This window comes from Lingula anatina, chromosome 5, assembly GCF_051362555.1.
Source record: "Lingula anatina isolate TDL-2025a chromosome 5, LinAna3.0, whole genome shotgun sequence".
Taxonomy (NCBI): Eukaryota; Metazoa; Brachiopoda; class Lingulata; order Lingulida; family Lingulidae; genus Lingula; species Lingula anatina.
The window spans coordinates 21,928,962-21,956,618 of NC_141771.1; the positions used below are offsets into that span (position 1 = coordinate 21,928,962).

Consider the following 27,657-nt stretch of genomic DNA (forward strand, 5'->3'; position numbering starts at 1 on the left):
TTTAGTAAGATTGATCTCTCCTGTAGGTTTGAAGACAATAGGCCGATCAGTTTTCCTTGAAATGTGTTATCAGTGTTGCATATATACACTGAAAAAGTGAAAAACAGAATAACTTTTGAAAAAAAAATGTCCCGATCATGCTAATTTTCGAACTCGACTTGCGTTTTTTGCATATTCATTAGTTCTGAAGCCAAAGGGTAACGATGGCAACGGCGACGATAGACGCAGGCGTCGGCTATATGTGCCAGAGATCATTTTCTTTCTTTGTTGTCTTTTAAGACAATATATTAATATAAACATAGTTAAAACATAGTTAAAACTAGCACAATATGGACCAAATTGTGGAGAGTGCAACAATCAGATTTAGACAGAAAGTGAGGGTAAATACTTCTTTCCTGGTCAGAGATCACTAAGTGCTCACTGCAAACTTGATAACGTGACTCTTTCAACCGGAGCGCGTTATTTAATTTTATTTAACCCTTTGATTAACAAGTTATAAATATTTAAAGGGATAATAACTATTCGTTTTGGCCAAAAAATGAATTTTTCTGGCGTAAACAACAATTTCCCATACTTACCAATGGTTCATGAATCCATTTTACTTTCAAAGTTAGTCCCTGTTTTTTTTTTCTAAAAAGTTTGGTTTTTTGTTAAAATCTCTTAAGAGATTATAACAAAGTATAGCCATCAATGGAAGTCACGTAGTCTGAGGACAAGCTCAGAAGTCAGAATAATAGCTATAACTGCCGTTTTTGTGGTAAAACAGAATGTATTATATTTCTATGAGTTGTTCACAATGTTTTCATTGTGAAATATAGATCTCATACAAAGAGTTATTATCCCTTTAAATAATCGAAGTGTACAACACAAGAATAAAACAATTAAAATTAATTTTATGCATTCAGAGATATAAACACGACTGAAGATACACGTGTCTAATATATATCAATGAAAGTGACAGAAACGATTTTTACAAAGATTTCTTTAAAAAACTCCACAGGCTTGAATACGAGTTTTATATTACATTTGTGCTCAGACCTCTAAGATAATAGACTAAGACATTCATGTATTTTAATAATAATAATCTTTAAAACACCTTATTACACATTGCTAATTTATTTTACAAAATAGAAATAAGAAAGAATAAACTATGTACATATTTGAGTTATAAGGGATAATTATACAATGTTTGGAACACAATTAATATTAAAATAAAGGAAAAAGAATGAGACGAGAAAAACAAACCAATTTTACAACCCTGTACCCTGCATATTATGGTTAAAACGTCTAATTTCGCTTCGCTCTGTGATTTTTCTTTTACATTGCCCCTCTCCCCTTAGCGATAGCCTGGGTAAGTCAGGGCCTTTAAATACCAAAGTGAAACGTACAGTTCGTCAGTGCTTTTCCTGCAGAACATTGTTGCTTCTTGGTGTGACTGTTAGACCAAGAGGTTCGTCTGGTTTCCCAAATGAAGTATACGTGATTCCGATGTCCTCCGAGCCCGTGTGTTGTATCGTGAAATTCTGGACAAGCTGAAGAGAGAAAGATAATGGAATGGTGGAATAAAAAGGTAAACAATCCGCGTTTGAAAGTGTCCCCAAAACACGAATTCTATCTCTACATTTCCTGCATGAATCGTAGCAATAACGTAGCAATAAGGAATGGTATAAAACACGGATTCATGTACAGAGGCTGGACGGTGATTCGTGAGTAGAAGAAATTTCAATTTTTCCGGGAAAATCTGGGAAGGATTCCTTTATAAAGTTAAGATGATTGCCCATGCGCAAACAAGGGCTTGTTGAAGAATAAGATCATATCAAATAAATACCTAATGAATTATATCCACATATCTAAGTAAGATCAAGTGAATTACGTTGTTTTCTTGTTTAAATCTGAAGGAGACTCCGAGAATGTTGCAGAAAAAAAAGTGTTTGTATGTATAGCAAAGAGGGAGAGAGTGAGAAGAGAGGGAGAGGGGGAGGAAAGAAAAAGAGAGAGAGAGAGCGAGAGAGGGGGAAAGAGGGGGGAGAGAGAGGGAAGAGAGAAAAAGAGAGCAGAAAGACAGAGACAGAGAGATTGGGGTTAATACCTTGCTGACAGCAATGTACATCTGCTGTTCCGCGAACCGTTTCCCTAAACACATTCTGGGGCCGTGGCCGAAGGGCAGCATGAGGAAAGGGTGTGGCTGCACGTTGTCCTCCTTCATCCAGCGTTCAGGAGAGTAGGTGTGAGGGTTAGGAAAGTACTCGGACTGTAAGCACGATATGTTGTTACAGTTTATCACACAGGTCTGAAAGAAAAAATAAAGTAATGATCAGTCACGTGACTGAGCATGACATATCACCCAAACTTTAGATTAACCACCGCTACCTCCTTAAAACAGACAGGCAAATTGTTAAAATTAGAAATTTACGTTAAAACTGAACTTTGTAAAGTTGAGAATGTCATACTCCAATAGGAGCACTTAAGTTGTGGCGGTTTAAGTAAGTATTAAAACTTTTTTCTTAAGAAAATGGTTAATTTGGCTTCTAGTCTAATTTGAGATCAGACCACGCTTGCAACAATATTATGTGACAATAGATATCCACAAACCCCTTTTGGTACTAGGTAACCTCCCAGAACAGCGTCTTCGGCCAGGATTCTCGAAGCTGCTATCACTACAGGGAAGTATAACCTGAAAAAACAAACTTACATATTCTGCAACAAAATTTTAAAGAAGATATGAACTGATCGTTACAACTATATTCAAACACTAGACGGAGATTAGAAAACTCTTTAACGTACACACAATAAAAGTAGTTTCTAAGTCCTTTTAAAATATTATAATTGTCACTATGGACTGGGCTTAATGGGCTCGGCTGGGCTATATCTATATAATATGTCCCTTCAAATTATCTTCTACCACCAAACAATATCAAAAATAACTTATGAACCCGTAAAATACATGTAGTAAGAGAATTATTGCACGTATATGTAGGTCAAACGCTAAAAAAAAATAAAATAAAAATAAAAATAAAATAAATAATAATAAAATAATAATAATAATAATAAAAATGGCAAAATTATGTCCACTTTCAAAATGGCGGATGGCGTCCATCTTGAATTTGAGACACCAAATGTCAGGCAATTGTTTCCATAAATGGGTTCCTGGTAATTAAGTCAGGTTTGATAATATACGTTTTTAGTCATAAAAGTGAAGCTAATATGATATATCATATTTTTGTATCTAATTATGCTAATTATGTAAATTATGCAAATTTATGCATCAATAGAAGTATCTCTATGGATAAAAAAATGTCATTTGGCCAAGGAACATTAATGCCAAGTTACTCATTTGTACTACAAATGCAGCGTTTGGCTTACTACCCAGAAAAATGTAGATAAAGGTATATCATTTTTACGATTTCATTGCATACCTCATAGACTCTTTCACACACGCTTTCATATAGGGCAGACGATTGAGGTGTTCGGTGGTCATGTGACCATCTCTCGGCAACACTCGGGTCACTTCGGCCCTTAATTTGTCTTGTTTGTCTGGGCTGCGGGCCAAATTGTACAGTAAAAAGGCCAGGCTGTTCGAGGTCTGAAAAAGAGAGCAACAAAAAATACAAGTAGACACAAAGCCTAACTTACAAGTAAGTAAGGCCAAAGCTACGCAGGAAAACAGGACATATTCCGTCATGACATGTTGATAGTAAAGAGGGTATAGAGAAATTCAAAATGAATATACAGTAATATCTTTCTCGTCTCTACTACCTATGTTGGGGTGTGTCTGTTTTTCCGGGGGGGGGGGGGGGGGAGGGGGTGTAGGGAAGAGGGACTTACCACCAATATGTTAAGTGAAGAAAGGTAACATGGGAAGAAGCCTTGGGGATGCATCTAGCATACGTTTATCCTGACGCTCTCTTTCCGTATTATTTCGGCTCCTTTTAAACATTTTTGTGTATTACACGTAAAATAGTCGGTTTCAATGTCAGCTTTCGACTCCATATCAAACATTTAATTTCTCACAGCTGAATGGTCGTGTTAATGATAAACGCCCCATTCAAAGACAATATGATATCGTAAAGGGAAACTGTCGAATGAAGAGAGAGAGAGAGAGAGAGAGAGAGAGAGAAACAGTTATACGATTTGCTGTCATAAGTATTTCCTTAAGTATCCTCAGAAATATAACTTAAAGCACTTCAAACAAACTGACAAAATAAAAAAATATTTGGAAATGGTTTACAAGTCACCGATTCTACTCCTGCTACAAAGAGTGCTGCGGCGGAATTCGAGGCGTTTTCAATGGATTCGCCGTCCTTGACAAGGTCGGTAATGAAATGATGCGGACTGTCTTCCGTTGTCCTCAACTCGGCATTTTTCGCAAGACTCTTTTCGACAAGATCCGCTGAAAATCTGAAACAAATAAAACAAAGATTAAATGAACTGCATGTAGGATAACTGAAGTCATGTTATAAAATCAACAAATAGCCAAAGGGATTCGTATTTTGATTGTGATATATTTTTACCTTAATTACTTAATTTCGTATTATTTTTCAACGATAACCCTTGGTAGGCCTTAGGGTGTTTTTTTTAATAAATTTCTTCCTTAAATGTAATATGTTATGTTTATATCAGAGTATAAAGAAATTCCTCTCCTATCTCGTTCACATAACAAAGATTAAAATTTTATTTTCTTTGTAGTGTTGGAGTATCTCCCTTGTTCTTTTGCTAATTTGTTAGATGAAAGTCTTAATTCTGCAGGGAATCCCCCATAACTGAGGCATGGGCTTGGGTAGATCATATTGTATTGTAAAATCACCTGTCAATTTTGGTCTGAATTTCAATTTTAATCTTTCCTCAATCACGGCGGTCACCAAATATTCTAAATTGAAAATATTTGCTCCCACAACTGATCCCATTGAGTGCGTGTAAAAGGTTCTGTCATACCCCTGTACTTACTGTAAGATAAAGGAGTACACTTTCACAAACCGAGCATAGAGAGGCGTTGGAAACCACTTAAAGAGCGGAAAAGAGAAGATGGTATCGGCCAGCAGGGCAAACAACTCTTCGTTCTTCTGAATAAACATTCGCTCCTTGGCATCGTGTTGCAATTTAGCTCCGAGCACGTTGAGTCGCATATTAAAACATACATTTCCAATCGCTAAAAGGTAGGCAAATAAAAATGAGGTGATTAAAAAAGGAAAAAAAAAGTGAAATAAAATAATTTGACTCCAACCTGAACAAGAAACATTTTCTGAAATGGAAATAGCTACCAATAAGCAATACTAAAAGTGACTACATCCTCAAATGTTGACTAAGGCTCCATTCAAAATAAGGGACTAATTAGTATGAAGGTAAAATATGTCTGACCACTTCATTACTTCCCCAGTGTCCATTAGCAGATTAGACGGCAAGCTTTGTGGTGGGTCGCCATATTTGATCCACGGGCTAGTTAGTCCCCTTTTCTGAATGGGGCCAAAGAGCGCATTCAGAACAGCAAACTAACAGATCCGCGATCAAATATGGCGACCCACAGGCTGTGCAAAAACATATTAACATTAAAGTGTTATATCATAAAACTGGCGGAAGAAACGTTCCTTTATATATTCACTTTTCAATTCAGTCACGGTTCATTCTTTATTTCAAAACATGTAGGTACGCATTTGCTTTTGCAACATTAAAACGTGTGTGAAGAGAAGCTTACATTCCATGACGTACTGCACCAGTTCCTCCTGAATATCGAGCTCTGTCTTTTCCTCGGCCATCTTCCGCAGGTAAGCCACAAAGTCATCTGTGACTTGGGACTGCATACTTAGGTAGAGCTGCACGGCTTGGGGGCGGAGCATTTTCTTCTGGGTCGTCGTACGTCGGTCATGCCACTGTTTGCCATCTCTTGAAAGAGAAACTAAAATGTTTTCACTGACTAAAATCTAGAAAGACACGCAGGGAGTGCATGCCTACCACTACGTCAAGACAAATAAGCTAAAATATGTGATTGTTTACTTTTCTGATTTTCAAAGGAGAACAGAAAACTTGATTCTAAAAGTAAAACTGTTGTTTCATGCACTAAAGATAACAATACTTCTGCATATTAGGTTGATGTTCCATTCAATTTTTTGGTATACAAAAAATGAAAAAATATTACACTGTTTAACTTTAAACAGATATAAAAACTCCTTTCTATCCCTAAGGAAAAAATACTTCTACAGATTACATTGGTGTTTCATTTTCAATGGGAAGTTTCTCTGATATTCAAAGACGAACAGGAAAAAACTGCACTGTTAAACTTAAAACTGTCGTTTCTTGCACCAAGGAGAAAAAAAATTTTACATTTTACATTACAACTTAGACAATGCTAATCATAAATCACCGTATAGATCTTGTATATGAGAATCAAGCGTTAAATTTGTGTCCATGAAGAAGGCTGACTAGCCGAAAGCATAGATATTATACTTTTAAAACAGAATATTTTTAAAGATGTATTTTAATTTTAAATCTAAACAAGGAAAACACCGATTTTCAAAGATAGACAGAAAAAAAAAATACAGCTATGTGTAGCGTTGAATCAGAGAAAACTCTTACTTTTTTTTTACTTTGAAGTGAAGAATACTTTTCCATTTTACATTGAAAAAAAAAAGACGTTTCATATGAACGAGAAAAAATAATTAGTTTTAAAAATAAACAGAAAAATACTGCAATATTAAGCTTTTAAATAGAAATATTCTGAGAAATTTTGTCTTGAAAGAAAAAATACTCATATTTTTTAAAAACGAAGAGAAGAGTACCAATGTTTAGCTCTGAATCTGGAAAATGTTATATGCCTCTACTTACCCCATTCCTAAAGTTAAAGGTTTTCCTGTGCGCTTGTAATAAACATCCAGCAAGGGTATCGAAGCCCCGCGGCTTGGGTAACGGCCCTCCTTTCTAAACACAGTGGCAATATCTTCAGGGTCGGACACATAAATCATGTATGTGCTGGGTCCGAGTCTTTCCTTGAAAATCTTTCCATATTTCTCAAAGTCCTTAGCGAGCTGCAGGTGTAATTTAGATATTTTTTTGTTCCCTGGAAGATGATTTGATAAATTTTCATGTTATACTTAAAATATCATACGATGGTTTTAACATTAAAAATATACCGATATTTGTCTCATAAACAAGGGTCGTAAAACTACTACACCTAAAGGAATATTATATAAACTATACCGGTATAATAATGGTTTATCTGACCGGCTAACACACTAGACGACAGTACAAAATGAGCGTACCAAACATGGTATAGTCCAGAAGGTTTCCCAGCAAAGGTAAGCCTTTTGGTCCTGGCATTTCTTCCAGCGGCCGTGCCTGAGGTACGTGTGTAGCCGCCCCGTGGGGTGTGGTCGGGTCTTTGATTTTGGTGGTAGTGGAGGTCGTGTAGGACCGGCTGGTGATATAGTACAGGGCACATTTAGTCCATCTCCCAGGCTGGTGTAAATGTACAGGCATCTTGGATGAGGAGATGACTTGAAGTAAGAAGGGAAAAGCTGGAAATCATTAAACAAGGCAGCAAAGCTGTCAAATGCACAGACAAAGAGCACAAAATAAGGATGTAGAAAGTTTGTCATTTTGTCAATTTTGATGTAAAAATAAATAATGCTTATAACAACACAGTCAACCAAAATTAAACTTAAATCATGCACAACAGGTAACATGGTCAATAAGATTACAGTTTCAAAACCATGACAGTTTAAATTCACATAATAAAAATCCCAATATGTGGAAAATGTTGACAGTGCATAAAATGATATAACAATGTTTAATTACATAAACCCCAGTACTACCGCTTATGTGGAAATACAGAAAATGTTTATAGCTTTAGGTGGATGGGAGTTAAAATTCACATTTTGAAAATACCAGTGTTTGAATATATATATATATATATATATATATATATATATATATATATATATATATATATATATATATATATATATATATTCAAACACTGGTATATAATAAAAAAAAAAAAAAAGAACAGCAGCTGTTTTGCCCCGACAGGTTTCATTGCATCTTCAGGTGGTTTGTTTATTTTGGTTACTAAAAGATGTCAAAGAGGCTGAATGTGATGTTTCTAACAATGGGTATTTCATTGTTGCTTTTACCAATGATGTTACCTGTTTAATGTAGGTTTATATTTATTAATAAATAGGTTTTCTTTTATTTCCCTTTCTGTTTGGGTTGTTTCCCTAGTGAATTTATAAAATGGGAATACCCTAAAGTCCTTGTTTTTGTTCATAGAGCATTCCCTGATGTGTCCACTCACAGACGTGCACTGATATTTAGGTTGTCTTATTTGTTGTCTGTGAACGGTCATTCTATGTCGGAGAGTGTCTCCGGTTTGTCCTATATAGTTCTCACCACATCCACTGCAAGTTAATACATAAATTAAATCTTTCTCGTCATCTGGCTCATGCCAATCTTATCTGCTTGTGTCTGTTGGTCGACGGTGGCTTTTGACGAGGTCTTTTAGATGAAAGTTCGGCTTGTAAAAGATGCCCGTTGACTGTTTGCCTACTGATTCGAGCTCTTCCTAATCCAGGCTAGATGTTCCTCAGTTGTTTGGCCAACATGAACTGGTTCTGATGGCATAATCAAACCAGACATTTTCATCTCTTGCGTCGGTTAATATTGGTCTACCAGAAAAAGGCTTGTCCAATACATGATGAGTTTGGTGCCATTTTGCTACCAGCTTGGACACTTGACTTGCGCTATTTTTGTTGCCTTGCAATCTGTCTCTTTGGCACCCCAGCTCGATAAGTTCCTATTATTTGCCACCTGATGGCCTCGTTAAGTACTCTACTAACCATTAGTTGGTGCAATATAACAATTTGTGCCCATGAAACTAGCCAAACTGGAAGCTGCACATGGCATGGCCAAACTGTGTTTTTCGCAAGTGTCACCCCCATTGCATATTCTACTGTGTCCAGCAGTAAAAAGTACTCAAATATAAGGGTACAGTTAGTCAAAGTAAAAACAAGAGATATATCTAGCTACTGTACCAATTTTGTCTCAATAAAAAGCTTGGTTGCTGAGAAATTTGAGAAATTAGAAAGTGTTGCTTAACTTATGAGCATCAGTATATATATATATATATATATATATATATATATATATATATATATATATATATATATATACCACTTAATTAGTCAAGTGACTTACTGGCTCTAAACTTAGCTAGTGACTACCCAAGGGACAATTACAGACTGACCACCTGTTGTATCTATATGGCACCAAAGAGTATGTGAAAATGAGAATTTCATAAGGAACTGCATTGCTACCAAAACAGAAAGCATTCTCACTGATTTTCCAACACTTCAGTCCTATGAGTATTTGCAGTAAATTTCAGAATCATGAGTAACATGGTCATCATGGCAGCAAAGTCCAAAATAGGAATTTCATACAATATACAATATTAGATAATGCTTAACAGCAAATGACTGTCAATGAATCTATGTTTTAAAGCTAAAACTGCATTTAGGTCCTATGTTTTTTTCTGTAAGTTTGAGAAGAGTTAAAGATATGGGTTTCCTTTAATGGTCACTATGGTGACAGTGCTCAAAATAGGTTTCCTTCACTTTTGATATGATATTACATAATGCTTAACCGCATAATCACAATCGATCTTTAATCATGCACTGCAGGTAACATGATATTAAGAAAATATGACTTGCAAAGGTCTTAAGGTCGATGAAAATAAGTCACACCTTGAAAATGCAAATATATGCACAAGAGATATCTATTCTAAAATGAGTATCTTTTCTTTTTCAACACTCTTTTTACATAAAACAAAATGCAAAACACATGCATGGAGTTTGAGCCGCAGGGGGGGGGGGGGGCAGGGAAAGTTGACATACCATCCCAACGATCTCCCCTAGAAATTCTTGAAAAGTATATTTTGAAGTTTTATACAGGGTGCGCATTTTCTTTTAGCATAGTAAATCAGGAGTCTCTTAATCCATTTTCCCTCAGTCAGCGTCTCTGACGTCAACACACACTGGACAATAGAAGTGTCACCTCCTGCATCAGAGTAATCAAAATTATTAACCTGAAGAGGCCGAATATAAGCAATGTCAGAATATCGATACAGTTGAATTGTTCAGTCAGAACCGTTTCTCTTGTGAAATTTGATGTTAATAAAATGATACCAGGAGTATATCATTCCACAGTTATTTATCTTCCCCAAAGTATTGGTTCAGTAGGGGTGTCACTTCTATTGTCCATGTAGATGCGTACCCAGCAATATAAATCAGGAGTTTCTTAATCAATTCATTTTCCTTCAGTCAGCGTCTCGGACGTCTTGATGCGTAGGCCTACCCAGCAACATACCACCTGGCTGTTTACACGTACAAGTACACTGTAGACAGTCAGCAGCTGCCCCATTCTCCACTCCCCCATTCAACCATCACGACATTTAATACAGAATTTTTTCTCACGTCCCAAAGCATCTTTTCAGTCTACGGAAATGTGGTCTCAGTCTTTCACATCTATACGGTATCTGTACACTGTCTGCTGTGATGGTTAGGATTACTCGGGTGTTTGCTTGTGCTAAGCACTCTTGTAGAACACACCTACCTAGAGGACTCCTGTATCTTTAAGGCATATACCGCTACTGCCTTGCTTGTTCTGGGGACGGCTGTACCCGAGCAACAATAATAACACGGGAGCTGACCCAGTTACAATAATAGTTTTTTTTTTGTGTCACGGCCTACGCGGTTTTATAAGAGTAGGCGACACTGTATGAAGAGCCAGTTTTATAAGCACCAGACTAGTGCATCAAGGTGAAGGTTCACAGAATTTGACCTTATCGGGAATTAAACTTGATGAAAAACCACTTAAAAAAAGGCATAACTTCATCAAAACTGCACCGATCAAGCTGATTTTTAAACCCAACCCGTATTTTAGTAAGATTGATCTCTCCTGTGAGTTTCATGACAATAAGCCAATCAGTTTTCCTTGAAATGTGTTATCAATGTTGCATACATACTGAAAAAAGTGAAAAACAGAAGAACTTTTGAAAAAAATGACCCGATCATGCTAATTTTCGAACTCGACTTGCCTTTAATGAATAAACATTAGTTCTGAAGGATTAAAGCCAAAATGTTTAAGTGCATGGCGACGACGGTGACGACTGCAAAGGCGACGATAGACGCAGGTGACGGCTATATGTGCAAGAGATCATTTTCGTTCTTTGTTGTCTTCACTAGCACATTATGGAGCAAATCGTGGTGAGCACAACAATCAGATTTAGACAGAATGTGAGGGTAAAAAATGCTTTCCTGGTCAGAGATTACTAAGTGCTCACTGTAAACTTGATAACTTGGCTCTTTTTACCGGAGTGCATTGTTTAATTTTATTTAACCCATTGATTAACAAGTTGTAAACATTTAACTAATGGAAGTGTACAACACAAGAACAAAGCAGTTAAAAGTAATTTTATTTATTTAGAGATACAGAACACGACTGAAGATACCTGTGTCTAATATATTTCAATTAAAGTGACTGAAACGATTTTTACAGAGATTTCTTCAAAAAACTCCACATGCTTGAAAATAACGAGTTTTATATTATATTTCAAAATGTACACAGACCTCTAAGATAATAGACTAAGATATCCGTGTATTATAATAATAATAATATTTCAAACACCTTATTACACATAGTAAAATTATTTTACAAACGAGATTCAAGAAATTAAACTATATACATATTTGAGTCATAAGGCACTATAGGATTATTATTAATGTAGACTTATGTAATTCATCTTCTGTTTCAGATAGCGATCAGTGTCAAGTTGGACCAATAAACGCTTAACGAGAAATAGTACAGTGTACTTATATATGATCGCTATCCCATACCTGACATCATGCCGGCGGTCCAATGCCCAATAGAAGGCTGTGACTACACCACAGATGACCTTGACGCCACTATCGTAGCAGCCCTACTCACCACACACAGCTCTGTTCATACCAATGCCCCCGTTACTGCAGCCAAAGTGGAGAAAGTCAAGCGGCCCACAATATCAGCCTGTGGTACCAGCGAAGAGTGGTCATACTTTCAGTCCAGATGGACAGAATATGCCTATGCAACAAAGATAGCTGGCAAAGACAGGGTTATCCAATTGCTGGAATGTTGTGATGACCCCTTGCGATAAGACCTAAGTAGGACAGCATGTGGGAGCCTTGCAAACTAATCCGTTGATGAGGTGATGGCTGCAATCAAAGCATTAGCAGTACGCACAGAGAACACAATGGTGGCAAGAGTGACACTACAGAACATGCGCCAAGACAGAGATGAACCTGCTCGCAACTATGGAGCCCGTCTAAAAGGCCAGGCAGGAGTATGCAAATTTTCTGTCTCATGCCCCAGTTGCAACACTGCTGTAAGCTACATGGAGGAGATGACCCGTGATGTTCTAACCCATGGACTAGCAGACTCTGAGATCCAAATAGACCTTTTAGGGGATAAGAACCAGGACATGACATTGGAGGAAGTCCTCCAATTTGTGGAAGCAAAAGAAGCAGAAAAGTGCTCCGCATCACGCTTACAAGAATCCCAAGCAGCTGAGGCCATCGGTAGCACTTACCGACGCAAGAAAAAAGAGACCCCCGCCCCTGCCTAAAAACCACCCCAGGACCCCTGTGGCTACTGCGGAAAAACTGGCCATGGCAAGGCTGCTCCTCTACGCATTCGTAGGAAAGATTGCCCCACCTTTGGGCACAAATGCCAGACCTGCACGTGATACCACCACCTTGAAATAGTGTGCCGTAGCAAAGATAAACCCAAGCCGAGCCAGAAGACTACTTCCTGTCATGAGGCAGATGACTGTGAAGGCGCAGTCTATGAATCGCTCTGCTCTGTCACCATCACAACACAACATAGGAAAGGCAGGGCCATTGCTTTAGATCATCATATCTATGATCAATTGAATGACACGTGGGTGCGAAGAGCTTCCAAACCACAACCGTTCGTCAATCTCAGAATCACTGTCTGTGCAGATGATTACAGAGAGCTAGGCTTCAGCCTTCTATCCTCAGCCACACCAATAGAACATCCTTCAATGGCTGACACTGGTTGTCAGAGCTGCCTTGTGGCATTAAGGTAATCCAACGTCTAGGCCTGAAGCAACAGGACCTGATCCCAGTCACTATGAAGATGCACACTGCTGTCAACAATGGCATCAACATTCTTAGAGCAACTATACTTTCCTATGCTGGGAGGGGCCCATCTGGCAAACTGGTGGAAACAAGACAGATGACTTATGTCACCAACAACTCTGACAAGCTCTTAATCAGCTGGGAGGCATGTTTTGCACTTGGCATCATACCAAAGACCTTCCCGACTGTGGGTGCAGATCACATGTCGCAGTGTGCATCCGTGTTCCCTGACATTACCCTTACAGCATGTGGCACTGATGCCCAACACACATGCACTTGCCCCAAACGTCAACCACCTCACCAGCCTCCAACCAAGCTGCCCTTCCCTGCAGAGGAACAGAATCGTGGGCGACTGAAGGAATACCTTCTGGACTATTACAGGTCCAGTACGTTTAATACATGTGATCATCAGCCCTTGCCCCTTATGGACAGCCCGCCAATGAAATTGATGGTAGACCCTTGAGCTGCACCAGTAGCCTATCACACTCCAATACCATTCCCACTTCACTGGCAGGAAGAAGTGAAAGCAGGTCTCGACCAAGATGTCAGACTGGGGGTCATCGAACCAGTCCCAATTGGTAAGCCAGTCACCTGGTGCCACTGCATGGTTGTATGGGCGAAGAACAATGGCAGGCTACGCCGCACAGTTGATCACCATGACGTCAGACTGGGGGTCATCGAACCAATCCCAATTGGTAAGCCAGTCACCTGGTGCCACTGCATGGGTGTATGTGTGAAGAACAATGGCAGGCTACGCCGCACAGTTGATCTACAGGCCCTAAATGCACATGCTACACGAGAGACCCACCACACCCCTTCTCCTTTTCACCAAGATAGGGCAAGAAAAAGACAGTTCTGGATGCGTGGAATGGATACCACAGTGTACCCATTCGTGAGGAGGATCGCCATTTAACAACGTTTATCACACCCTGGGGCAGATACCGATATTAGGTTGCCCCCCCCAAGAATACATTGCTTCAGGTGATGGGTACACCAGGAGATACGACGAAATTGTCTCGCACATCACTAACAAAACCAAATGTGTCGATGATGTCCTACTTTTGTCCAGCTCAATAGAGGGGAGTTTCTTCAAAGCCGTGAAGTGGTTAGACATCTGTGGTAGACATGGCATCACCCTGAACCCAGAGAGGTTTGTCTTTGCACAAGATGAGGTGGAATTTGCAGGATTTGACATTACCCTGGACAGTGTCAAGCCCAGTTCCAAGTACCTTCAGGCCATCTTGGACTTTCCCACCCCTCGAAACATGACTGATGTGCGATCATGGTTTGGTTTGGTCAACCAGGTATCATATGCCTTCAGCATGGCAGACAAAATGCTTCCCTTTAGATGTTTTCTTCAACCTGGAACCCCCTTCAGATGGGACGAGGATCTCAACAGTCTCTTCGAAGAATCCAAGGCTGTCATCTCCAAGGAAATTGAAGAGGGGGTCCGAATATTTGACAAGTCCAGGCCCACATGCCTTGCAACTGACTGGTCCAAAAATGGAATTGGGTTCTGGCTCCTACAGAAGAATTGCTCTTGCCAGCCTATCCGACCATTCTGCTGCCCATCTGGATGGAAGATTACTCTTGTAGGCAGCCGTTTTACCCACTCTGCTGAATCGCGATATGCCCCCATCGAGGGTGAAACCCTAGCTGTTGCTGATGCTCTGAACAAGACAAGGTACTTTGTCCTTGGATGTCATGACCTCATCATTGCAGTTGACCACAAGCCATTACTGAAGGTCTTTAGCGGCAGGTCCCTTGATGATATCAACAATCCCTGCCTAAGAAACTTGAAGGAGAAGACCCTCAGATACCGCTTCCAGATGGTACATATACGTGGGGTCAAACACCTTGCTGCAGATTGCGTATCTCGTCATCCCACAGGAGATCCAGATAAGCTCCCCCTCCCTGACGACGTTGCTTCTGTCAGCCAACATCACCCTCTGTCTCAAATCCGATCCCCTGCCCCCAATCACATCCTCATGGAGGAAGACATGATCTCTGCACTTACATCTTCTCTGGCATCCATCACCTTGAAATCAGTGACCTGGGACAGAGTACGCTCAGCAACCACAAGTGATGCAGATATGGCTATGCTAGTAGACTTAATAACCTCAGGTCTGCCAGAGAGCCACCAAGAGTTCCCCATGAAGCTTCACGAGTATTATCAGTTCAAGGAGGACCTCAGCACAATCGACGGAGTTGTGTTGTATAGAGACCGTGTAGTCATCCCATCTGCATTAAGGCAAGACGTCCTCTCTACATTGCACAGTGCCCATCAGGGGATCTCCTCTATGATAACCAGAGCCGAGTCCTCAATCTTCTGGCCTGGCATTACACCCGAAATAATATCCACCAGAACAGGTTGCAACCACTGCAACCGCATGACCCCCTCCCAACCGAGTGCCCCTCCGACACCATTGATGTATCCTGACTACCCATTCCAGTGCATCTGTGCTGACTACTTCCACTACATGGGTAATTACTACCTTTTCATCGTTGATCGGTATTCCACCTGGCCGATTTCGGAGAGAGCATCCCAAGGAGCGGCTGGCCTGTTAGCTTCTCTTCGAGGGACCTTTGTCACCTTTGGCATAGCCGATGAGCTATCCTCAGATGGGGGACGGGAGTTCACATCAACTGCCACCAAGACGTTTCTTTCTGATTGGGGTGTACATCATCGTATGTCATCAGTAGCCTTTCCCCATAGTAAATGCCGTGCTGAAGTTGGAATTAAACGTAAAACGCCTCATCACAGACAATACCAGCCCTAATGGTGACCTGGACATGGACAGCTTTCAGCGTGCTATGCTTCAGTACAGGAACACCACAGACAGAGACACCAAACTCTCACCGGCAATGTGCGTCTTTGGGCACCCCATCCGTAATTTCATCCCCATTCCACCAGGAAGATATAAACCACACACCACTTGGCAAGTGACCCTTAAGGCTAGGGAGGAAGCGCTCAGAAATCGCCATATGCACACCAAGAGACTTGTAACCCTTGCAATAGGGGACCGTGTCCGAATCCAGAACCAGACAAGCCCTCACCCCCTGAAATGGGACAAGACTGGGACTGTAGTTTACTTGTTTACACACTAGTGACCTCTCATGGATCACTGAAACATTTCAGTATTTCTGCTGACTTTGGTTATCAGTGAACCTAAAGACTTGGGGGGAGATATAGGATTATTATTTATGTAGACTGTTTCAGATAGCGATCATTGTCAAGTTGGACCAATAAACGCTTAACGACAAATAGTACAGTGTACTTATTTAGGCACAATTATATAATTCAAATGGCATGAACACAATTAATATTAAAACAAAGGAAAAAGAATGAGACGAGGAAAACTAGCCATTGCTACAACCCTGTACCCTACATATTATGGAAAAAGCGTCCACTTTTTTGTATTTCTCTCGCTTCCTTGTGTGATTTTTTAAAACTTTCCCCTTCTCCCATTTGCCACAGCCTGGTTAAGCCCGTACCTTTGAATACCAAAGTGAAACGTACAGTTCGTCAGCGCTTTTCCTGCAGAACGCTGTCTAGTCACCTCTTGGTGTGACTGTTAGACCAAGAGGTTCGTCTGGTTTCCCGAATATAGTATACGTGATCCCAATGTCCTCCGAGCCCGTGTGTTGTATCGTGAAATTTTGGACAAGCTGAAGAGAGAAAGAGAATGAAATGGTGAAATAAAAGGTAAACTATACGTGATGGAAAATGTCCTCAAATACATGAATTTTATCTCTACATTTCCTGCATGAAACGTAGCAATAACATAGCACTTAGAAATGGTATAAAGCACGTAGGTAGGTGATTCGTGAGAAGGAGAAAATTTAATTTGGCGGGGAAATCTGGAAAGGCCTCCTTTAAGGTAAACACGATTGCCCATGCGCAAACTAGGGCTTGTCGAAGGAAAATATAATATCAAATAAATACCTAATGAATTGTATCCACATATCTAAATAAGATGAAGTGAATTACGTTGTTTTCTTGTCCAAATATGAAGGAGAGTGTGTAGCAGAAAATGTGCTTGTATGTATAGCAGAAAAAGTGTGTGAGAGAGAGAGAGATAGAGGGAGGAGGGGAAAAGAGAGACGAGAGGCAGGGGGGGGGGGGGGGTCGATACCTTGCTGATAGCAATGTACATCTGCTGTTCTGCGAACCGTTTTCCTATACACATTCTGGGGCCGTGGCCGAAGGGCAGCAGGAGGTAAGGGTGTGGCTGCACGTTGTCCTCCTTCATCCAGCGTTCAGGAGAGTAGGCGTGAGGGTTAGGAAAGTACTCGGACTGCAAGCACGAGGTGTTGTTACAGTTTATCACACAGGTCTGAAAGAAAGAAGGAATGATCAGCCGCGTGACTGAGCATAACATTACACCCAATCAGCGCCAACTCACCGCCTTACAATAAACAGGTATACTGAAAGTTAAAATTACGAATTTACTTTCATGTTAAAACTTATTAAAGATGAGAATGTGGTTACCCAATGGGAGCATTTCAAAAAAGTTGTGGCGGTTTAGGTAAGTGTTAAGACTTCTTCTGTCTTAAAGGTACATACGAACCGAGCATCGGTGGAGCGTGGATTCCCAGTAACACATGTAAACCACTTCTACTAGTTTCTTATACAACCCTAATAAATTCGACATGCCAAGGGATAAACTGAATAAATCACCCGATCAGCCATTAAAGAGCTTTAGAGTGCTCCTTTCTTTAAATTTTTGGTTGTCAATTTAACCTACTTTCATGACCTACTTTTCTGCCCCACTGACATACAGCATAGAATGCTAGCAGAAAAATCTGTTCAAACATCACTTTCGGGTAAAATTAAACAAAGCCTTTTGGTAATTCTCTTAGTTATACTACTTGAAACTAAATGCTGGCATTTGGTTGGTTTTTATGAGAAGAAATTGACTTTGTATGTATCTTTAAGAGAACGTGCACGGTTAATTTGGCTTGAAGTCTAGTTCGAGACCACGCTTGCATCATTATGATGTGAGAATAAATATCCACAAACCCCTTTTGGTACTAAAAAACCTCCAAGAACGGCGTCTTCGGCCAGGATTCTCGTCGCCCCAAGCACTACAGGGAAGGATAGCCTGAAAACACGATAACAAATGAAAATAGAGCGTAATAGAGATTTCCTCTACGCAGGACTATATTGCACACTGCAGAAAAAACAATTTACTTCATATACAACAATGGTCAAAAAGGTTGTCCCACTTCCAATACCATGCGTGTTAGAGGGTTAGTTCTCATCTGCATTGCACACTCCAATTCATGCCACAGGTGCTCAGTATGGTTAATATCAGGGCTCAATGTTGTGGTTCTTCCCTCCGAACATTGTGTTTTTGCATCAAATCACTGGGCAAACGAAAACTGTGAGGAAGTGTGTTGTCATGATAAAGCCTGGAGTTAACCCTGAAGTCAGCTCTGCAGATGGAGTGAGATATGAGCTGAGAATGTTACGCTCAGTGATCCCAGAGGCACCGGAACCTGGTCAACCATAACTGGAATGAAGCTGGTTTTGCTGAAGAACCAATGTATTTCTTATATCTCATTGATGGTCAAATGAGGGTCCATATACATGGTGCAGAATGCTCCTTGGAAGGGTGTGTGGAGAATAATATCGCCTGAGGTGTCAGATCTGTCCGCGTTTGGAGCATCCCAAGTCCATGATATTCGTACGTTGTTCCATCTGGAACAGAACGTTACAGGGACATTTTACTGTAGCATTCTCAACAGATATCTAGCTCCATATGCAAGGGGTGACTTCATTGTGACAACAGTCATTTGTTGCAGAAACTCGGTGTTCTGAAGATGGAGCAACCATATTTAAGCCCTGATACTAACCTTACTGAGCACCCGTGATATGAATAAGAGTGTGCTATGTAGAGGAGAACCAATCTCCTAATAATCTGAAACAACTCCACCAAGCTCCTTAGGAAGACTGGGTCAAAATTCCTTAAAACAGAATTGTTACATTTGTCATAGCAAGCTGCGCCACCTTCAGGAGATAATTGCAGTACCCGGTATACACGCACGCTTTTAGATTCGTGATCTTAAACGAGCACACCCTAATGCTAATTGTATGTAAATTTGATGCCATTCAGTAGTAAGTTTTCAATTTACTGAACATTTCTTTACCTTTGTGGAAACCACAGTGAAATATCGGTCTTAACGGGAACATATCAAAAATTTAAATAAATGGTATGACTTTTGGATATTTTCACTGCTATTTTGTATTTTCCGAACCATTTATTAGGTTATATATGATATCTGGAACAAAAGGCACTGTTTATAATAATTAACACTAGTGAGGTGATCATTTGTAAATAAAAGCAAATGGAATTGAGTGGGACAACCTTTTTGACTAATGTTGTAAATTAAACTAGTTCTGGTTTTACCACTTGTATACCCCAAAAATGTTGATAAATGTAGTTCTCTTAAGGATTTACTTTGCATACCTCATAGACTCTTTCACACACGCTTTCATATAGGGCAGACGATTGAGGTGTTCGGGGGTCATGTGACAATCTCTCGGCAACACTCGGGTCACTTCGGCCCTTAATTTGTCTTGTTTGTCTGGATTGCGAGCCAAATTGTACATTAAAAAGGCGAGGCTATTTGAGGTCTGAAACAGAAAGCAACAGAAAATATAAATAGACACAAAGCCTAACTTAAAGATAAAAAAGGCCAAAAGTACGCAGGAAATCAGGACATATTCCGTCATCACATGTTGATAGTAAAAAGGGTATGAATAAGTTCAAAATGAATGTGATATCTTTCCCGACTCCACGACCTACACTGGGGTGTGTCTGTTTCTTGGGGGGGGGGGGGGGGGGGGGGGGGGAGGAAGCCTTTAGGGAGGAAGCCTTTAGGCTTTAGTGCTGTCGGAGATTCATCTATCATGCTTTTGTTCTGACGCACTTTTTCCGAATTCTTTCGGCTTCTTTAAACGTGTTAGTGTATTACTTGTGCAATCGTCGTATTCAATGTTGGCTTTGGACTCCATATCAAACGTTTAATTTCTCATAGCAGAGCTCCCCATTGAAAGATGATATGAAATCGTAAAGGGAAACTGCTGAACGGAGAGAGAGAGAGAGAGAGAGAGAGAGAGAGAGAGAGAGAGAACAGTTATACGATTTGCTATTTTAAAGTTTTTCCGCGAGTGTTTCTCCAGAAATATAACTTAAAGCACTTCAAACAAAATGACGAAATAAAAATGTATTTTGGAAATGTTTAACAAGTCACCGATTCAACTCCTGCAATAAAGAGTGCCGCGGCTGAATCCGAGGCGGTTTCAATGGATTCGCCGTCCTTGACAAGGTCGGTAATGAAATGCTGTGGACTATCTTCCGTAGCCCTCAACTCGGCATCTTTCGCAAGACTCTTTTCGACAAGATCCGCTGAAAATCTGAAAGAAATAAAACAAAAATCAAACAAACTGCATGTAGGATAACTGAAGTCATGTCGGTGGATACAACTTTCTGGATGCACGATGCTTATATTTCACGTTCACTGGTAAACATGCTCAAACATTGTAACTTCTATTCATTTCATTCTATAAAACATTTTTAGGCGCACGGCGTATCAGAGTAATATACCATATAAGAAAATAGAATAATTTATAAAAAATATATATAAATTAATAAAACTTGTTAATATTGTTCAACAATAATATTTGATAGTTTTTAGGGTGTTAGGCCTTATATAGCAGAAATACAACATTGGTCAAAAAGGTTGTTCCACGTCCAGTATCATGTGCTTTTATTTATTCATGATCATATCACAGGTGAAAGTTGTTATAAATAGTGATTTTCATTGAGCCAATTCACTGAAATATTCTCAACAAATATCTCACTCCATTTGCAAGAGGTGACTTCAGGGATATTCGTACATCGTGGGAGTGCACTTGCACACAATTCTCGCCTGCTGAGTGATGTGTTGCAGAAACCCAATGCTCAGAGGATGGAGCAACCATCTTTGAGCCCTGATATTAACCGTACTAAGCATGAATTGAAGTGTGCAAAGGAGAACCAAACTCCTAATAATGTGGACCAACTCTCCCAAGCTCTTCAGGAGTATGGGACAATATTCCACAAAACAGCTTTGTTATCATTGTTAAAGGCAGGCCGCGCCGTCTACAGGAGATAATTACAGTACGCGGTAGACACACACGCTATTAGACATGTGACCTTTAATGAGCACATCTTAATGCTAAATGTGTGTAAATTTCGTGACATTTGGCGGTTTCTTTTCAATATTATGGAAATTTCTTTAACTCTGTGAAAGTCACAGTGAAACGTCGGATTTGAGGGGGTACATGTAATAAATGTAAATAAATGGTATTAAATATGGATATCTTAACCGCTAGTTTGAATTTTCCGTACCATTTATCATGTTAGTTAGGGTAAAACCACCATTCATAGCAATTAGCTCTTGTGATGTAATCATTTATGAATAAAAGCACATGAAACTTGGGGTGGGACAACCTTTTAGACCAATGTTGATTTGATAAATTTCTGCCTAAATGGGCATATGAGAATATAAAAAATTCGTCTCCTCGTTCACATTACATTTTTTATAGATTTTATGTTGTTTAATACTGTGGCTAATTTGTGAGATAAGACTAAATTCTGCAGTGAATCCCCATGGGCTTGGGTAGATTGTATTGTTAAATACCCAGTCAAATTTTGTATGAAGTTATCTTTTAATCTTTCCCCAATCACGGAAAGCACCAAATAATCTAAAATAAAAGAGATCTCCTCTCACAACTTATCCCACTGAGTGCGTGTAAAAGGTTTTGTCATACCCTTGTACTTACTGTAAGACAAAGGAGTACAGTTCCTCAAACCGGGCGTAGAGAGGCGTTGGAAACCATTTAAAGAATGGCAAAGAGAACAGGTTATCACCGAGGAGGGCAAACAATTCTTCGTTTTTCTGAATAAACATCCGCTCCTTGGCATCGTGTTGCAACTGAGCTCCGAGCACGTTGAGTCGCATATTAAAACATACAGTTCCAATGGCTAAAAAAGTAGGAAAAATAAAATTTATGCTATTAAAAAAGGGAAAAAGTGAAATAAAATCATTGTACTCTAACCTAAGTTATAACCATTTTTCTGAAGCTTCCCAGCACAAAAGTATATAAATATATTTAAACTGGATGAGAGAAATCACTACCAATAAACAATACTATTAGTAAGTGTATTCCTCATTGTGGACTTTGATCCGTTTTGTTTTGTTTTTTTTTTCGCCTTTTGCTATTAACTTAGTAAATAACCCCAACGGATCCTCGACGCTCGACAAGGCTGATTAATTAGTAAAAATAAAACGTAGGAAGTCAGTAAAGGGACAACTTATGACTGGTATAAAATTCCAGTAGTGTAATTGCATGTAAAAACCCGCACAAATGGACTGGTTCAGGTTAATATAAGTATTATTACTGATGCATCTCTTCTTTACAGATGTCATATATATCATCCGAGCTTTCGGCCCCTAGGCCTTCTTCGGGTATTATCAATCCCTAGGAGTCGAAAGTACGGATTATATATGACATCTGTTCAGTAGATCTTCATAGATGCATCAGTAATAATACTTATTTTTTTCCTTAAGATCTATACGGTGAATCGACAGGCTTCAGGTTAAAGGGATAACAACTCTTTGTGTGAGATCTATATTTCACAATAAAAACATCGTGAACAACTCATAGAAATATAATTAATTCTATTTTACCACAAAAACGGCAGTTATAACTAATATTCTGATATCTTAGCTGGTCTTTAGACCATGTGACCTCCATTGATGGCTTTTTTTTAGAAAAAAAACAGGGACTAACTTTGAATGTAAAAATATATTCATAAACCATTGGTAAGTATGGAAAAATTGTTGTTTACCCCAGGAAAATTCATTTTTGGCCAAAACGAAGAGTTATTATCCCTTTAATGAAACGGCCGATGTGAAAAAACTCCGCAAAAATAATAACACTGTAGTGGTTATATATTAAAAGTGGGGGAACAAACGTTCCTTTATATATTCACTTTTCAATGCAGTCACGGTTCATTCCTCATTTCAAAACATGTAGGTACACATTTGCTTGTGCTTATGCAACATGAAAACATGTGTGAAGAGAAACTTACATTCCATGACGTACTGTACCAGTTCCGCCTGAATATCGAGCTCTGTCTTTTCCTCGGCCATCTTCTGCAGGTAAGCCATAAAGTCATCTGTGACTTGGGACTGCATACTTAGGTAGAGCTGCACGGCTTGGGGCCGGAGCATTTTCTTCTGGGTCGTCGTACGTCGGTCATGCCACTGTTTGCCATCTCTTGAAAGAGAAACTAAAATGTTTTCACTGAGTAAAACTAGAGGTAACAACAATATCTTAGCGCATTACAAGTGTCTGAATAGGCAGACTGACACGATAGTCAAAAATTTTTATATTAATTTAACTTTAAAATTGACACAAATGTATAATAAGTAACAAGAAAGGCAATTTTCATGAGCAATCAAAAATACAATTGTGAAAGAGCACTGAAAAATCGTTTCTATAAAACTCGGATGTTTCTAGAATGGAATGACACGGGAAAGCAGTAACATTGGAAAGACCACCATGGCAATGTCAGAAGTTGATCTATGGGCGCACTCAGAACTGTGGACTCACAGATTCGCGGATGAAATATGGCGACCTCCTAAAAAGCTTGCCGCTCAATTCTCGATTGGACACTGAATAGATTCCCCGCGGGGATTGCCCAACAAGCATTCAGTGGGTTGGCCATTTTTGATCCGAGAATATGTAAGTCCACTGTTCTGAATACGATCTTTTCCTTCCCTTACCCCATCCCTAAACTTAAAGGTTTTCCTGTGCGCTTGTAATAAACATCCAGCAAAGGTAACGAAGCCCCGCGGACTGGGTAACGCCCCTCCTTTCTAAACACAGTGGCAATATCTTCAGGGTCGGACACGTAAACCATGTATGTACTAGGCCCGAGTCTTTCCTTGAAAATCTTTCCATATTTTTCAAAGTCCTTAGCGAGCTGCAGGTGTAATTTAGATATTATTTTGTTCCCTGAAACATTGGATTAATTCTCATGTTACACGTTAAATATAAAACTATAGTTTAGACATTAAAAATATACCGGTATTTATCTCATAAAGAAGGGTCGCAACTCTACTACACCTAAAGGAATATTTGTAAATTATACCGGTATAATTACGGTTGACCTGACCATTAACACACTAGACGACAGCACAAGATGAACGTACCAAACTTGGTATAATTATGGTTCTTCTGACCATTAACACACTAGACGACAGCACAAGATGAACGTACCAAACTTGGTATAATTATGGTCTATCTGACTGGCTAACACACTAGACGACAGTACAAGATGAACGTACCAAACTTGGTATAATAATGGTTAATCTGACTGGCTAACACACTAGAAGACAGTACAAAATGAGCGTACCAAACTTGGTATAATTATGGTTTATCTGACTGGTTAACACACTAGACGACAGCACAAGGTGAGCGTACCAAACTTGTTATAATTATAGTTGACCTGACCGGCTAACGCACTAGACGACAGAACAAGATGAGCGTACCAAACTTGGTATAGTCCAGAAGGTTTCCCAGCAAAGGTAAGCCCTTTGGTCCGGGCATTTCTTCCAGCGGCCGTGCCGGAGGTACGTGTGTAGCCGCCCCGTGGGGTGTGGGCGGGTCTTTGATTTTGTTGGTAGCGGAGGTCGTGTAGGACCGGCTGGTGATATAGTACAGGCCACATTTAGTCCATCTCCCAGGCTGGTATACAGGCATCCTGGACCTCTGTCTACAGACCTCGACACAGGAAGACAATGAGGTTACTTGTGAGAAGGAAAAAGCTGGAAATCATTCAGAAATAAATCAGTCTAAAGCGGAAAATTACAATTCTAAAGCAAAAAAAAAAAAAAAAAAAAAAAAAAAAAAAAAAAAAAAAAAAAAAAAAAGACCAAAACACCTGTTTTAGCCGCAGAACCAAATGTATGAATGGTTCATCCAAAACGAGGCCACTCCTCTCTCAACTCTGCCATCTAAATTATAATAGCACAGAGAACAGCGTAAAAACACTTATTATTTAAACAACGCGTATGTATATTTTGCATATTTTCGTTTTCATTTCTTTTTATTATTATATTAATCTTTGTTGTTTTCTATGTCAATTGTAATAAATTATGCCAACAGTACGTGGAACACGGTCTTAAGATATTAATATTTCCATAATTACAAAGAGCTCTCAAATTTGGAAGGGATGTGGTGTCTTTGACTTAATGCACTGGGACTATTTACGTATCGCGGTGGTGGACACGGGGAAATGACGCTCTTGATATACATGGCATACATGAACATCCGGCTGTACATCTGTTATTCTAAATCTCTCTGTAGTCAACTCTGTATAAAATGGGCTTCGGACAATATTGGGGAGGTGAATTAAGTCGCCCAGTGATAAAACAATGAAAACAAGCTTTCAGATATAGCTTGCATATTCATAAGGACGCCCTAACAAATCGATGCTTCGTAATAAAGCTGGGAGGTAATTCAACTTTAAAATAGTCGACGCATTTATAGCTATTACTTTTATTTATTAATGTATAATCTAGTGACATATTATAAAAAATACCTACAAAAGATATTTCTTGAGCATCCAAAAGCACCACGATGTATCTTTTCACGTCTGAAAACAAAAATTTATTTCAAATTTAGAAAAATGTATTAAAATTATTTCAGATACGATTAACTCCCTGGCATCAACATACGAGTTCCTATTTGTATGCCTTTTTACTTTCACTGGCTAGGCGGTTATATAATAGTGGACGGCCATTGATATATTGACCGTTTGTGAGCAGACACTTAAGTACTGACTTGAATCTTTTTTATTTTCCTTTCTTACCCGAAGTGTAAGCCAGTATATTAAAGTAAACGTTCTTGTGCCTTGTCAGCTGGAAATAATGACCATTAAATGACCTTAAGTTCCCTCTGTGTCATATTGTGGGCACCTTAATCATATAGCGTGAGTCATGTCCAGCTTCTCTTAACACTTAAATATGTACATTCGCAACATGTTAGAAGTCTTAGAAGCCAGGCAATCATGTTGCAGGGGGATGGGATTGGTGGGATGGGGGGAGGGGGGCGGTAGGAAGGGGCAGGAAAAGTTATATTTAAAGGATCGAGAGTCTCTTAATTCATTTTCCTTCAGTCAGCGTCTCGGGCGTCTAGATCCGTACCCAGCAACATAACACCTGGCTGTTTACAAGTACATGTACATTGTGGGACGTCATCAGCTGCCCCCTCCCCCTCCTCACACCCACACCCCTCCTCACCCCAAAACATCTTTTCAGTCTACAAATATCTCGTGTCGGCTTACCTTAACGTGAGCAGCAACGTGGAAGGTATGCGCTCGGATCTCGCTGTAATCTGCTAGTAAGACGTTCCCGTCTCAGTCTTCCACATCTATACGGTATCTGTACACTGTCTGCTGTGATGGTTAGGATTACTCGGGTGTTTTTCTCTTGCTAAGCACTCTTGTAGGACACATCTACCTAGCGGACTCCTGTCTCTTTAAGGCCACTACTACCGTCCTGCTTGTTCTGTTGACGGCTATATTCAAACAACCACAATAACACCGGACTTGACCCAGTGTGCGTCACTGGCTAGGCGGTAATATAATAGAGGACGGCCATTGTATATTGACCGTTCGTGAGCAGACACTTAGGCTTCATTCACATGCAATGTCTATTTTCTAAATTCTATTTTCTATTTGCGGTATGTCTTATGATCACGGTCTGTGCCCTGAATATCCCGCGGCGTAATTACTGGCAGCGCGAGCCAGTTACTATAAGTTACAATAAGTAACTTATAGTATATTGACCGTTCGTGAGCAGACACTTATACCGACTTGAATCGTTTTTCATTTTCATTTTTTAAATTTTATTTTTATTCATTTATTTATTTGATACGCTTTCACTTAAATTTATTAAGAGTAAGTGAAATCACTAGAAAACTGTGGGCCAAATACAACGTTGCTTGCGGTAGGTAAACAAAATGGAGGAAAGTAAAACAGATGATCTTTTATATTCTTTGTTGTCTTCACTAGCACAATATGGAGAAACTTGTGGAGAGCGCAACAAACAGATTGAGACAGAAAGCTAGGCCAAACACTGCTGTCTCAGCGAATTTTTCCTGGTCAGTGATTACTATTCCGTTTATATGGGCTCACTGTAATATTAGATACGCATCTTGTTTTTCTTTGAAGTTCCCCTACGGTGAAATACGTGAAGTACTTTCCCTCCTAGAACTCTCTTAAAACTCTGACAAAAAGTATAGTATAGTATAAGCGGCGGATTTAGAACTCTCGATTGATCTCAGACAGAGACGCGCTGCAGAGGAGAAAAATACGAAAGAAAATCGACAACCCAATAACTTGATGATATTAAAATG

At 39.5% G+C, this 27,657-nt stretch overlaps 2 protein-coding genes across 4 annotated transcripts; both read right to left on the reverse strand.

Annotated features, from left to right (window-relative positions):
• Nucleotides 1-873: 873 nt before the first annotated feature.
• LOC106158199 (cytochrome P450 10-like) lies at nt 874-10,748 on the reverse strand. Of its 2 annotated transcripts, none has more exons than XM_087012982.1 (10): nt 10,597-10,748; nt 7,251-7,505; nt 6,817-7,048; nt 5,690-5,877; nt 4,945-5,146; nt 4,236-4,398; nt 3,417-3,583; nt 2,593-2,674; nt 2,090-2,290; nt 874-1,532 (listed from the first exon to the last, which is right to left on the reverse strand). In XM_087012982.1, exons 2-10 carry the CDS (start codon nt 7,465-7,467, stop codon nt 1,395-1,397), a joined length of 1,590 nt encoding a protein of 529 aa, XP_086869108.1. In that variant the 5' UTR covers nt 7,468-7,505; nt 10,597-10,748; the 3' UTR covers nt 874-1,394. The 2 variants fall into 2 exon arrangements, with proteins under 2 accessions (XP_086869108.1, XP_086869109.1); XM_087012983.1 differs by having other exon boundaries at nt 7,251-7,484; nt 10,597-10,721.
• A 5,423-nt stretch (nt 10,749-16,171) lies between these two features.
• On the reverse strand, nt 16,172-25,893 carry LOC106158198 (cytochrome P450 10-like). 2 transcript variants are annotated; one of them, XM_087012984.1, is made up of 10 exons: nt 25,845-25,893; nt 24,789-25,064; nt 24,021-24,252; nt 23,324-23,511; nt 22,012-22,213; nt 20,439-20,601; nt 19,652-19,818; nt 18,202-18,283; nt 17,315-17,515; nt 16,172-16,847 (listed from the first exon to the last, which is right to left on the reverse strand). In XM_087012984.1, the coding sequence occupies exons 2-10, from the start codon at nt 24,997-24,999 to the stop codon at nt 16,731-16,733; spliced, it is 1,563 nt and encodes a 520-aa protein (XP_086869110.1). In that variant the 5' UTR covers nt 25,000-25,064; nt 25,845-25,893; the 3' UTR covers nt 16,172-16,730. The 2 variants fall into 2 exon arrangements, with proteins under 2 accessions (XP_086869110.1, XP_086869111.1); XM_087012985.1 differs by lacking the exons at nt 16,172-16,847; nt 17,315-17,515; nt 18,202-18,283 and adding an exon at nt 18,304-18,882.
• Nucleotides 25,894-27,657: the final 1,764 nt, after the last annotated feature.